This window comes from Phyllobates terribilis, unplaced genomic scaffold (genome assembly GCF_046119375.1).
Source record: "Phyllobates terribilis strain yellow unplaced genomic scaffold, ASM4611937v1 Scaffold_3__8_contigs__length_932513732, whole genome shotgun sequence".
NCBI lineage: Eukaryota > Metazoa > Chordata > Amphibia > Anura > Dendrobatidae > Phyllobates > Phyllobates terribilis.
Window position 1 is genome coordinate 813,587,281 of NW_027362763.1, and position 15,162 is coordinate 813,602,442.

At 43.7% G+C, this 15,162-nt stretch overlaps 1 protein-coding gene across 1 annotated transcript in view; it reads right to left on the reverse strand.

Annotated features, from left to right (window-relative positions):
• Positions 1-15,162, reverse strand: part of NOX3 (NADPH oxidase 3) — a 474,423-nt gene that overhangs the window by 193,122 nt on the left and 266,139 nt on the right. The window contains exon 9 of the mRNA XM_073673353.1: positions 5,440-5,602. Coding sequence (XP_073529454.1) covers positions 5,440-5,602 — 163 coding nt within the window. The remainder of the gene's footprint in view (positions 1-5,439; positions 5,603-15,162) is intronic.

Here is a 15,162-nt window from a genome sequence, read left to right on the forward strand (position 1 = left end):
AAAAAAAAAGTACGTGGGGCTTCGCCCTATTTTTGTGTCCAGCCAGGTACAACTAGGCAGCTGGGGGCTGGAATCTGCAGCGCAGGGAGGCCCAAGCTTTCTGGGCCCCCCCCCCGCTACAAATTGCAGTCCGCAGCCACCCCGGAAAATGGCGCGTTCATAGAAGCGCCATCTTCTGGCGCTGTACCCAACTCATCCAGGGCCCTGGTGCGGTGGCTCACTGGGTAATAAAGAGGTTAGGGCCAGCTTGGTATTATCAGCTGGCCCCAAGCCCAAAATTCATGGGGTCACGCCAGTATTAGAGATGACCGCCATGAATTTCTAGTAAAGTATTTAAAAAAAACACAACACCCAGAATAAAGTCCTTTAATTGAAATAAAGACACAATTCTTTATTGTTCTAAATTAAACCATACTTACCATCACACCCATTCCAGCTGAAGCCAACGATCTCCTGCAATAAAAGAAAAATAATAAACCAACCTCATCCTTACCTTTCCATGGTTCCCACGACAGCTTCAGCTCTGCTACATCGAGATGACTGGCTGGACCGCAGCAGAACGCTGCCATCCAGTCTGTCATCCCGCAGACACTGAGAAGCGCAGGCATGCTTGCGCTCCTCACTGTCTCGCTGTGACGGCATCCAGATGAGCCGAGGTCATGTCCAATGAACTCGGCTCACCTCATGCACGTCACTGACAGCGTGGGAAAATTCTCACGCTGAAGTGCTGAGTGCAGGAGAATTCTCCCACGCTGTCAGTGATGTGCATGAGGTGAGCTCATGTCCAATGAACTCAGCTCACCTCCTGCACGTCACTGACAGCGTGGGAAAATTCTCCTGCAATCAGCGCTTCAGCGTGAGAATTTTCCCACGCTGTCAGTGACGTGCATGAGGTGAGCCGAGTTCATTGGACATGAACTCGGCTCATCTGGATGTCGTCACAGAGAGACGCTGAGCAGCGCAAGCAAGCCTGCGCTTCTCAGTGTCTGCGGGATGACAGGCTGGATGGCAGCGTTCTGCTGCGGTCCAGCCTGTCATCTCGATGTAGCAGAGCTGAAGCTGTCGTGGGAGCCATGGAAAGGTAAGGATGAGGTTGCTTTATTATTTTTCTTTTATTGCAGGAGATCGTTGGCTTCAGCTGGAATGGGCGTGATGGTAAGTATGGTTTAATTTAGAACAATAAAGGATTGTGTCTTTATTTCAATTAAAGGACTTTATTCTGGGTGTTTGTGTTTTTTTTAACTTTGACTATGGGGTTAGTAATGGGGGTGTCTTATAGACGCCTCTCCATTACTAACCTGGGCTTGATGTCAGCTGGCATTATAAGCTGACATCAACCCCAACCCTATTACCCCCTGCCACCGCACCAGGGCAGCGTGGAAGAGCGAGGCTAAGTGCCAGAATTGGCGCATCCTATGAATGCGCCATTTCTGGGGCGGCTGACGGCTGGTGTTTCTAGCCTGGGAGGGGGCCAATATTCATGGCTCCCTTCCTGGGCTATTAATATCAGCCCCCAGCTGTCTGCCTAGCCTTTGCTAGCTATTAAATTAGGGGGGACCCCACGTCATTTTTTTGGGGGGGTCCCCCATTTTAATAGCTAGTAAAGGCTATGTATTCAGCTGGGGGCTGATATTAGTAGCCTGGGAAGCTCCGTGGGTATTACCCCCTTCCCAGGCTTCAAACATCTGCCCCAGCCGTCTGCTTAACCTCCGCTAGAGCCTAAAATTAAGGGGAACCCCACGCCAATTTTTTTAATAATAAATCCTTTATTTTAATACTAAATGACAAGTACAGTAACCAACACTATCACTGTACTTCATATATATGTGACTGACATGTTTCTATCTATCTAATCTATGTGTGATGCTCTATCTTTCTGTTCTAAATTGTCGGGTACCGCTGCTGAATTGCCGGCCGGCTTTTTTAAAGAGACAGTGCATGAAAACACTATTATTTTTTTAAATAAATCCTTTACACTAAATGACAAGTACAGTAAGCAACACTATCACTGTACTTATTATATATGTGACTGACATGTTTCTATCTATCTAATCTATGTGTGAAGCTCTATTCTTTCTGTTCTAAATTGTCGGGTACAGATGCTGAATTGCCGGCCGGCTTTTTTAAAGAGACGGTGCATGAAAACACTAATATTTTTTTTAATAAATCCTTTACACCAAATGACAAGTGCAGTAACCAACACTGTCACTGTGCTTCTTATATGTGTGACTGACATGTTTCTATCTATCTAATCTATGTGTGATGCTCTATTCCTTCTTGTCTAAATTGTCGGGTACCGGTGTATGCCGCTGCTGAATTTGCCGGCCGGCTTTTTTAAAGAGAGTGTCTTCTGAGCAGTTTGTCAGCTTTTGGACACCTTTGCAGGTGTTTTCTATGTGTTTCTATGTGTTTTTGTTTGCCTGCCATTGGTTTTAACGGTGTTCGACGGTGTTCTAAGGTGTTCGACGAACAGTTCGACGAACAGTTCCTCGAACATCCCGGTGTTCGACGAACCGAACCGAATCCGAACACTACGGGGGTGGCTCAACACTAGTCACCACAATTCATCGTCATTGTCTGGATGCTTGCACACACACGCGCGCGCACACACAGTCTCTTGCCATCTATCTCCCTCTGCACGATTTTTCAGAAGGTTCTGTGGCAGGTGCTGGACCAATCACAACACAGCTCCTTGCAAGGAGCTGTGCTGGTGAGGTCATACTAAGAAAACGAATTCTGATTGGCTGCATTGCAACCAATCAGTGTTAGGCTAGGCCACTGCTGTCCAGGTTCATTAAAACAAGGAAGGGGAGTTAGAGACCATGCACTGCGCAGCACATTAGCTGCCCAATTAGCCATAGGCAGTCATCTGTGACTGTGCTGAAGTGAGAGCTATTACTCCGTGCGCTCCGCTCTTTCAGCAGCAATGACATCCATAAGAAGCTAGCAGAGGCAGTGATTTGAAGGTGCTGCACTTCACATCACCTGCTGGTGATGAGCAGTGCATCCTGCTCGCCGGGTATAGACTAAAGCGCGCACCGCTCAGTGCACACAATCGGACATGCAGAGATGTGAAGGAGACAGGATTCCTGAGCTACACCAAATCAAAAGTGCTGTGGTACCTGGGTTGTGGGAGGGCCCACCGGAGAACCGGTTCTCCGGTGCCCAAGTCCTACCCTGCCCGATGCAAGCTCAAGTAGCAAGCACTTCCCCTCATCACTAGTCATCATATCATCTTTTTTTTTTTTTACTTTGGAAAAAACCCTAAGCCCAACGCTAACCCAATTGGCAAAGAATGAAAGAAATAAAAATTATAAAATAAAAAAATAAAAAATTACTAAGGGGATGACACAGGGGGGCATGATTTGTTAATTATAGACCCTATCACAGTAATCAAAAGTCAATCACATAGGTCAAAAGGCACTAATAGGAAAAATCCCTGCTGTTGCTGGATGCCAGCCGTCAGATCTTCGTGGAGGCGGAGGGCCAGGGGACGGAGCCGGAGGGCCTGTGAAGTGGTACAAGTACCAGGGAGTTTTGGGGACATCATTTCTCTCTTCTCTGACATGCATGTCATGTCAGAACAGAGAGAGAAATGATTTTAATAGCGGGCACACTTTTTTTTGTTTACTTGATCGCCGTTATTCAATGAACATGATCGGCAACTGGAAAATCTGGCCCTAATCATGTTCTTCGCAGTCTCAGCTACCATTGGTAGCTGAAACCCCAGAGATTTTTGGACTCTGGGGGCGCTACAACCTTATTTCCGATCTCACCTTAGCCGTCGCCATTTTAATGCGTATTGGCGGTTGTTAAGGGGTTAAAGAATGCTTTTTTCACTGTTCAAATCATGCCAGAAGTAAGAACTGTTAAAGGTTTTCAACTCTAGCTTTAGTCTGTCTAAGTCAGGGGTTGACAATTACTTTTTCCCAAGGGGCCACATGAGATACTGTGCCAGATGTGGAGACCCGAACAAACCGGCCAAACTGAATTTTGCTTATTATTATTGTTTAATATTAATTGGTATTACTTAATATTGAGCAAAATTAAGATGATGTTGATTTGTTGCTACTGCTAATACATGTTTCAATAGGGCTTAAGGCTTGTTCACACTAGCATATAACACGGCCGAGTGCTATTCGATGTTTTATCAGATAGCACTTGGCCCAATGTTATACTATGGGGCAGTGCATGCTAGCCATTTTTTTCTCATGTTGATTCAGCATAAGAAAACAATTGCAGCATGCTGCGAGTGTAACCAATAATTGGACCATGCGCATACACACAAGTCTATGGGGGCATGTGAAACATTAGACTGCACTCGGATGTCATCTCACTGCAGTCCGATGTACGCACACAGAGACCATGGAGAAGATGGAGAAATTAAGTTCTCTGTCTTCTCCGCACAAGTGCTGCGATTCTCCCATGCGAGAGAATCAGATCATAGTAAGATGACACTCTGTTCAAACTCTGACAGAGTTTGAGCCGAGTGTAATTAGCATAATAGGCCTGATTCTCTTTCAAGAGAGAATATACCCTAGTGAGAGTGTATCTTCATTGTAACATAAATTCATACCATTAGCAGCCAATCTCAACCATATAATTTACTGCTTTTTATAACGCTTATATAAAGCAGTGAATCATACATATCCTGTTATTCAGCCCTTGTATTTTGATCAACAGCTTCCAATACAATATGATGCATCACAGTCCCCACACACAGTATGATGTCTCCACATATAATGATGGCACCACACAGACTCTCAAACAGTATGATATCTGCACAAAGCCTGATTGTGCAGTATTATGATCCCACACAGTACATCATACAGAATGATATCTCCCCACAAAATGATTTAAAAAAAAAAACTACTCACCCCTCCCTATTCCCTCTAAACTCTAGTCTGCGCTATGTACTGAGGCACTGCTGGCGCGATGTAGTGATGTCATCGCACCTGCTGCATTGTCAGACGCAAAGACTCAATCATGGAAGAGGAAGCAGACAGCTCCTTGTTCCATCAATGTATCCACATCCCAGGAATGCAGATAACAGAGACAGTAAGACACTGGACGGAACGTGGTCATGTGATGCAGGGCGCAACTGCATAAAGCCATTTGGCTGTCCCAGTCCATAGGCCACAGCAGAACAACCAAAGGGCCGCACTTTGCCCAGGTCGGGCTTATGTAGATATTTATCATTATGGAATAAACAAGTTACCATTTTAAAGACACGCAGTATTGCATGATGCAATTTATCAAACTTGCTTGATGTCTGCCAGTTTGCAGGTTTCTTGAGCTCTGTTTGACGAGGATTAATGGCTGAGAATTTTAAATCACTGCCAGATAAGTACATGTCTCATCTTTGTTGTACGATGTTGCCTTTATACGATGTAGCCTTTATAGACATTTGAACTTAAATCTACTTGAATATACTATTACCTTTTTCAGTCCCATATTGTAATTTGAAGAGCAATATTTATACCATATAGATTTTAACACAGATGAAAATGGTGTCACTCCAATCCCTGCTGCAATGCATACACTAACATGATAGTGGAATACATTAGTTGCAGCTGATCCATAGGGTCCATCAACAGCCAATCTATAATGAAAGAAAAAATTGGCCTTGTAAGAAAATACAAAAGTACTAAAAAATGCCATGAAAATCAAACTGGAAAGACAAAAAGTGCAAATAGGGTCTGATAAATAAGCAGTGTAAAATGTTAAAGGTATGCTCACCTAATAGGCTTGTGACAGTCACAGCTTTTCTAGAGGCATATAATGGCTGCTGCGGGACCACCAAGGAGATATGCTGCAGTAAATATGGAATATGGTGGTTCAAAATCTGCTCAAATACAGGTGCATCTCACAAAATTAGAATATCATCAAAAAGTTAATTTATTTCAGTTCTTAAATACAAAAAGTGAAACTCATATATTATATAGAGTCATTACAAACCGAGTGGTCTATTTCAAGTGTTTATTTCTGTTAATGTTGATGATTATGGCTTACAGCCAATGAAAACACAAAAGTCATTATCTCAGTAAATTAAAATAATTAATAAAAAAAAACCTGAAAAGGCTTCCTAAGCGTTAAAAAAAGTCCCTAAGTCTGTTTCAGTAGGCTCCAAAATCATGGGGAAGACTGCTGACTTGACAGATGTCCATAAGGCAATGATGACACACTCCACAAGGTCCCAGAGTTCCAATTTTCATTTGGAAATCAAGGTCCCAGAGTCTGGAGGAAGAGTGGAGAGGTACACAACCCAAGCAGCTTGAGGTCTAGTGTGAAGTTTCTACAATCAGTGATGGTTTGGGGAGCCATGTCATCTGCTGGTGTAGGTCCACTGTGTTTTATCAAGACCAAAGTCAGTGCAGCCGTCTACCAGGAAATTTTAGAGCACTTCATGCTTCCCTCTACCGACAAGCTTTTGAGATGGAAATTTCATTCTCCAGCAGGACTTGGCACCTGTCCACACTGCCAAAAGTACCAATACCTTGTTTAAAAACAACAGTATCACTGTGCTTGATTGGCCAGAAAACTTGCCTGACCTTAATCCCATAGAGAATCTATGGGGCATTGTCAAGAGGAAGATGAGAGACACCAGACCCAACAATGCAGACGAGCTGAAGGCTGCTATCAAAGCAACCTGGGCTTCCATAACACCTCAGCAGTGCCACAGGCTGATCGCATCCATGTCACACCGCATTGCTGCAGTAATTGATGCAAAAGGAGCCCCGACCAAGTATTGAGTACATTTACTGAACATACATTTCAGTAGGCCAACATTTCGGATTTTAAAAACATTTTTCAAGCTGTTGTTATAAAGTATTCTAATTTACTGAGATAATGACTTTTGTGTTTTCATTGGCTGTAAGCCATAATCATCAACATTAACAGAAATAAACACATGAAATAGATCACTCTGTAATGACTCTATATAATATATAAGTTTCACTTTTTGTATTGAAGAACTGAAATAAATAAACTTTTTGATGATATTCTGATTTTGTGAGATGCACCTGTATATGATCACACAGGAAGGTGAAGCATGAATGTGGTTTATTTTGTCAATGCGTTTCAAGGTTTTCACACCTCTTTATCAGGGCCAAACCACAATGATAAGATACAAATCAAAAAGTGCAGGAATGTATTAACAATGTATTCAAAATAAGGGCACGCAGCAACGAACCTTTGCGGTCATATGATACCACATCATCGTGGCAGATACAAAGATTGCAAGCAGAATAAAACAAAATGTATAACTATAAAAATAAAGAAGAAACATGAATGTACATGTGACAAATCTATAAAATATATTTGTACCAGTTTTCAGAATTAAATGTTGTATAAAAAAGAGGGGGATTGAACTCATTCTTGAAAAGTTGGAATGTTAGGTTTGTATACCAAGTGCACTAGTGGGGTAAGCTGCTGGAGACAGAGGTGCAGGATAAGGGGAGGGGGACAAACAGATTGGTACAAGAGTGAAGAGAAACAAAAGAAAAGAGAGTAGAATAGAGGTTTGGAAGTTTAGAGCAGAAAAAAGTAGGGGGAAGGCGAGAAAAAGATGATGATGTAATGTAATGATGCCAAAATGGCACAAAAAGTATATATACACTGCTCAAAAAAATAAAGGGAAAACTCTCATAACACATCCTAGATCTGAATGAATGAAATATTCTCATTGAATACTTTGTTCTGTACAACGTTGAATGTGCTGACAACAAAATCACACAAAAATCATCAATGGAAATCAAATTTATTAACCAATGGAGGCCTGGATTTGGAGTCACCCCCAAAATTAAAGTGGAAAAACACACTACAGGCTGATCCCATTTTGATGTAATGTTCTTAAAACAAGTCAAAATGAGGCTCAGTATTGTGTGTAGCCTCCATGTGCCTGTATGACCTCCCTACAATGCCTGGGCATGCTCCTGATAAGGTTGCAGATGGTCTCCTGTGGGATCTCCTCCCAGACCTGGACAAAAACATCCGCCAACTCCTGGACAGTCTGTGGTGCAACGTGATGTTGGTGGATAGAGCGAGACATGATGTCCCAGATGGGCTCAATCGGATTCAGGTCTGAGAAATGGGCAGGCCAGTCCATAGCTTCAATGCCTTCATCTAGCAGGAACTGCTGACACCCTCCAGCCACATGAGGTCTGGCATTGTCCTGCATTAGGAGGAGCCCAGGGCCAACCGCACCAGCATATGGTCTCACAAGGGGTCTGAGGATCTCATCTCGGTACCTAATGGCAGTCAGGCTACCTCTGGCGAGCACATGGAGGGCTGTGCGGCCCTCCAAAGAAATGCCACCCCACACCATTACTGATCCACTGCCAAACCAGTCATGCTGAAGGATGTTGCAGGCAGCAGATCGCTCTCCACGGTGTCTCCAGACTCTGTCACGTCTGTCACATGTGCTCAGTGTGAACCTGCTTTCATCTGTGAAGAGCACAGGGCACCAGTGGCGACTTTGCCAATCCTGGTGTTCTGTGGCAAATGCCAAGCGTCCTGCACGGTGTTGCGCTGTGAGCCCAACCCTCATCTGTGGATGTCGGGCTCTCATACCACCCTCATGGAGTCGGTTTCTAACCATTTATGCAGACACATGCATATTTGTGGCCTGCTGGAGGTCATTTTGCAGGGCTCTGGCAGTGCTCCTCCTGTTCCTCCTTGCACAAAGACGGAGGTAGCGGTCCTGCTGCTAGGTTGTTGCCCTCCTACGGCCCCTTCCACATCTCCTGGTGTACTGGCCTGTTTTCTGGTAGTGTCTCCAGCCTCTGGACACTACGCTGACAGACACAGCAAACCTTCTTGCCACAGCTCGCATTGATGTGCCATCCTGGATGAGCAGCACTAACTGAGCAACTTCTGTGGGTTGTAGAGTCCGTCTCATGCTACCACGAGTGTGAAAGCACAACCAACATTCAAAAGTGACCAAAACATCAGCCAGAAAGCATTGGTACTGAGATGTGGTCTGTGGTCCCCACCTGCAGAACCACTCCTTTATTGAGGGTGTCTTGATAATTGCCAATAATTTTCATCTATTATCTATTCCATTTGCACAACAGCATGTGAAATTGATTGTCAATCAGTGTTGCTTCCTAAGTGGACAGTTTGATTTCACAGAAGTTTGATTTACTTGGAGTTATATTCTGTTGTTTAAGTGTTCCCTTTATTTTTTTGAGCAGTGTATATATATATACTCATAGTAGTGAACTGGCAAATATGCCAGTGTGTGTAAAAACTGTGCTGAAAGGGCTGGGGAAAAAAACTTAGTTGAGTTCGCCATAAGTTTTGTGCAGACTGTGCAGCGGCTCACAGAGCTGCGCTGGTTCGGAGAAGGATCAGAAGAAAAACATGTCTCTGGTGGGGCATGCCGATGGGCTAATCACCATAGAAAGTGAAGTAGCAAGACAGCAGGGGTCGCAGAGCGACCTTGGTTAGAGAACAGATGTCAGAGGAGACATGTGGATGGATTTATTGTGGAACAGTGAGACAGCGGCTAACAAGGCAGAGCTGGACAGAGGGAAACATAGCTGATGTGGAAGAAGCAGCAGCAGATCACATTGGTGGGTTCCAGGACCAGTGAAAGAATCGAAGACAGGTGAGCAAAATGTTGTATTGTTTTCTTGAGGAAAAATAAACTAAAGATGGGGAAAAAGTTATATTAATTTATTTGTGTTGTGAACCGCAAGAATGATGCGGTGTATGTATTACACTGCAAGTGAGTAGGAATATGGAGATAATTGTAGAAATTATTTGGACATATAAAAGTTTTAGTATAGAGAATTTACTATTTGTTCCAAGTTAGTATAAGTGTTGGTGTAATAAAATGAGGGTAATTATATATAAAAGGAATAAATATAAAATACAGAAGATTCGTGGAAATAGATGTAAAATGCGGGTCAGGTAAAGAAATACAGTGGGGAAAAAAGTATTTAGTCAGCCACCAATTGAGCAAATTCTCCCACTTAAAAAGATGAGAGAGGCCTGCAATTGACATCATAGGTAGACCTCAACTATGAGAAACAAAATGAGAAGCAAATCCTGAAAATCTAATTTTTTTCAAATTTTGGTTTAAAATAAGTATTTGGTCAATTACAAAAGTTCATCTCAATACTTTTTTATATATCCTTTGTTGGCAATGACATAGGTCAAACATTTTCTGTTAGTCTTCACAAGGTTGGCACACAGTCTTGCTGGTATGTTGGCCCATTCCTCCATGCAGATCTCCATGCAGTGATGTTTTGGGGCTGTCGCTGGGCAATATGGACTTTCAACTCCCTTCAAAGGCTTTCTATAGGGTTTAGATCTGGAGACTGGCTAGGCCACTCAAGGACCTTGAAATGCTTCTTACGAAGCCACTCCTTTGTTGCCCTGGTGGTGTGCTTGGGATCATTGTCCTGCTGAAAGACCCAGCCACATTTCATTTTCAATTCCCTTGCTGATGGAAGGAGGTTTGAACTCAAAATGCCACAATACATGGCCCCATTCAATCTTTCATGTACACGGATCAGTCATCCTGGTCCATTGGCAGAGAATCAGCCCCAAAGCATGTTATTGCCACCCCCATGCTTCACAGTAGGTATGGTGTTCTTTGAATGCAACTCAGCAGTCTTTCTTCTTCAAACACGAGTTGTGTTTCTACCAAAAAGTTCTACTTTGGTTTCATCTGACCATATGACATTCTCCCAATACTCTTCTGAATCATCCAAATGCTCTCTAGCAAACTTCAGACAGGCCCGGACATGTAATGGCTTAACCAGGGGGACACATCAGGCACTGCAGGATCTGAGTCCCTGGTGGTGTAGTGTGTTACTGATGGTAGTCTGTGTAACGTTGGTCCCAGCTTTCTGCAGGTCATTCACTAGGTTCCCCCCGTGTGGTTCTGGGATTTCTGCTCACCGTTCTTGAGATCATTTTGACCCCACGGGGTGAGATCTTGTGTGGAGCCCCAGATCGAGGGAGATTATCAGAGGTCTTGTATGTCTTCCATTTTCTAATTATTGCTTCCACAGATGATTTATTCACACAAAGCTGCTTGCCTATTGCAGATTCAGTCTTCCCAGCCTGGTGCAGGGCTACAATTTTGTTTCTGGTGTCCTTCGAAAGCTCTTTGGTGTTCACCATAGTGGAGTTTGGAGTGTGACTGTTTGAGGTTGCGAACAGGTGTCTTTTATACTGATAACAAGTTCAAACAGGTGCCAGTACTACAGGTAATGAGTGGAGGACAGAGGAGCCTCTTAAAGAAGAAGTTACAGGTCTGTGAGAGCCAGAAATTTTGCTTGTTTGTAATTGACCAAATAGTTATTTTCCTCCAAAATTTGAAAAAAAATTCTTTCCAAATCAGACAATGTGATTTTCAGGATTTGTTTTCTCATTTTGTCTCTCATAGTTGAGGTCTACCTATGATGTCAATTACAGGCCTCTCTCATCTTTCTAAGTGGGAGAACTTGCACAATTGGTGGCTGACTAAATACTTTTTTTTCCCCACTGTATATAATGAATTGATAAAAATGTTATGTTAAGTTCTTTGTCTGGTACTGAGGGAAAAGAGGAACAAGGATGTCTGGCTGTGGTTGGAGAAAATGTATGTTACAATTTCGAATGTGATAAACTGTGGATGTTGGTGTATAATGCATGTACAAGATTATATTCAGATGTATCATCGAGAAAATGAGCATATATGAATAGCTAAATAGCTAGTAAATATCTATACAAAAACATGGATAATGTAACCATATAGGGGTAAAACAATTGAGTTGTAAACATTACACACATACATGCATATATAGATAAATAGATAACAGAATATCTAAAATTGCAATTTACATAAAATTGTTAAAAATATTTTTATTTTATTTTTTTAACATTTTTTAACAATTTTGTGCACAATTAAAATTGTATATATTCTGTTACCTATATATGCATGTATGCCTGTATGTTTACTACTTCATTGTTTTACACCTATAAGGTTATATTATTCATGTTTTGCATAGATATTTACTAGCTATTTATTTATTCACATATGCTCATTTTCTCAATAATACATCTATAATATAACCAGGGATGTGTCCGTCTGTCTGAAGCCTGTATAGACTGCACTTGCCATTTTGTTGAAGACACTGTGTGCAAATTTGTCTTCAATAAAACGGCGTCAGAGATCGTGATATGCGCAGGTGCGAACTCCGGCGCCACACTCCCCCTCCAGCCTCACCGGAGATCGAGGATACGCTGCAAGGGAGAGGGGAAAAGGTGAGTAGGAGTGTTTTTTTTTTTTTTTGTATGGATGGAAGAACAGCAGAGTAGGCAGGATGGGGTACCAGGATGGGGGCAGAAATACTAAGATAGGGGACCCAGATAGGGGTGCAAATACCAGGATGGGGGAACATGGACCATGATGGGGGCACAAATACCAGGATGGGGGACCAGGATGGTGGAGCATATACCAGGATGGGGGAGCATATACCAGGATGGAGGACCCTTATGAGGAAGCATATACCAGGATGGAGGACCCGGAGGGGAGCATATACCAGGATTGGGGAGCAAATACTAGGATGTGGGACCCAGATGAGGAGCATATACCAGGATGGGGCAGCATATACCAAGAGGGAGAAGCATATACCAGGATGGGGGATCATATACCAGGATGGGGGAATAGGATGGGGGACCTGGATGGGTGAGCATATACCAGGATGGGGGAGCCAGATAAGGGTACCATATACCAGGATGGGATGTACCAGAATGGGGGACCAGAATGGCAGAGCATATACCAGGATGGTGGAGCATATACCAGGATGGCGGAGCTAGATGGGACAGCATATACCAGGATGGGGGGGAGCATATACCAGGATGGTGGAGCATATACCAAGATGGGGGACCCGGATGAGGAAGCATATACCAGAATGGGGGACCCGGATGGGTGAGCACATACCAGGAAGGGGGGGAGCATATACCAGAATGAGGGACCAGGATGGGGGAGCATATACCAAGATGTGGGAGCATATACCACGATGGGGATAATATACCAGAATGGGGGGAATAGGATGGGGGAGCATATAGCAGGACCGGGAAGCATATACCAGGATGGGGGACCCAGATGGGGGAGCATATACCAAGTTGGGGGGAGCATATACTATAATGGAGCACCAGGATGGCAAAGCATATACCAGGATGGGTGAGTAATATACCAGGAGGGGTGAATAGGATGGAAGAACATAGACCCGGATGGAGGACCAGTATGGGGGAGCATATACCAGGATGGGGGAATAGGATGGGGGAGAATATACCAGGATGGGGGAATAGGATTGGGGAGCATATACCAGGATGGGGCACCTGGAAAAGGGGACAATATACCAGAATGGGGGGAAAGTACCAAAATGGGGAACCAGGATGGTGGAGCATATACCAAGATGGGGGACCCGGATGGGGGAGCATAGACCTCGATGGGGGAGCATATACCAAGATGGGGGGAGCATATACTATAATGAAGCACCAGGATGGCAGAGCATATACCAGGATGGGGGTGCAGGATGGGTGAGCATATACCAGGAAGGAGGACCAGGATGGAGGAGCATATACCAGGATGGGGGAATAGGATGGGGGAGAATATACCAGGATGGGGGACAAGGATAAGGGGACTATATACCAGGATGGGGACCCGGATAAAAGGACAATAATACGAGGATGGCAGAGCATATACCAGGATGGACGATACGGATGGGGGGACCACACACCTGGAAGGTGGGGACCATATACCAGGATGGGGAGCCCTGGATGTGGGAGTATACACCAGGATGAGGGAGAATATACCAGGATGGGGGAGCTTTCTGTTTCAGTTATGGGGTCTAGCCCGGCGCCCGTTCAGTCATTGCTTTGAGAATACAGAGCAGCCGCTGTAACCCTGGCCCTGACTGACATTCGGCCTCAATGTAGAGCCAGTGTCAGTCAGTGCCGGGGGCACGGTTACAGGGGACGCTCAGTATACTCAGAGCGATGACCGAACCGGTACCGCCCCCGCCTCTATGACTGAAACGGAATGCTGGCGGGGAGAATAAAGTTAATTTTCTCCCTGCTGCATTCGGCTGTGTGCAGGTGCTGGGCAGCATAATAACGCTGTTAACCTGCAAATTAACTGCATATATGCAGGTTAATAGCGATATGTCTTTAATTTTGTAGCACAATACTTCAATGAGATGGTCAGCGCAAGCTCTATCCCGCGCCAATTTTTTTCAAACACTGTATCTGCTAATTCGCAAATACAGTGTCTTCAATAAAATGGCACCAGACAGTATGGTAGGTGCATGTGCTGACTTGGCACCATTTTGTTTAAGTAATGTACTACAATGTTAACATAGCAGTGCGCAAGCATCGCCCATGTCCATTACCCCTATGGCCGCCGCGTGCGCACTGCTATGTCGACGTTGTAGTACATTACTTAAATAAAATTGTGCCGGAGTCACTTGCATGTGTATACCACGTTATGCGGAGCCATTTTATTGAAGACACTGTAATTCTGAATTTTCAGACACAGTGTCTTAAACAAAATGAAGCCGGAAATGTACCAATAAAAATGCTCGCCACCCGGATGTAGAACGAGTTCAATAGCTAGTCTGAATATAATCTTGTACAGTTCAGATCAATAGTTTGGACACATCTTCTCAACAAAAAATACCTTTTTCTGTATTTTCATGACTATGAAAATTGTACATTCACACTGAAGGCATCAAAACTATGAATTAACACATGTGAAATTATATACTTAACAAAAAAGTGTGAAACAACTGAAAACATGTCATATATTCTAGGTTCTTCAAAGAAGCCACCTTTTGCTTTGATGACTGCTTTGCACACTCTTGGCATTCTCTTGATGAGCTTCAAGAGGTAGTCACCGGAAATGGTTTTCACTTCACAGGTGTGACCTGTCTGGTTTAATAAGTGGGATTTCTTGCCCTATAAATGGGGTTGGGACCATCAGTTGTGTTGTGAAGAAGTCTGATGGATACACAGCTGATAGTCCTACTGAATAGACTGTTAGAATTTCTATTATGGCAAGAAAAAATCAGCTAAGTAAAGAAAAACGAGTGGCCATCATTACTTTAAGAAATGAAGGTCAGTCAGTCCGAAACATTGGGAAAACTTTGAAAGTGTCCCCAA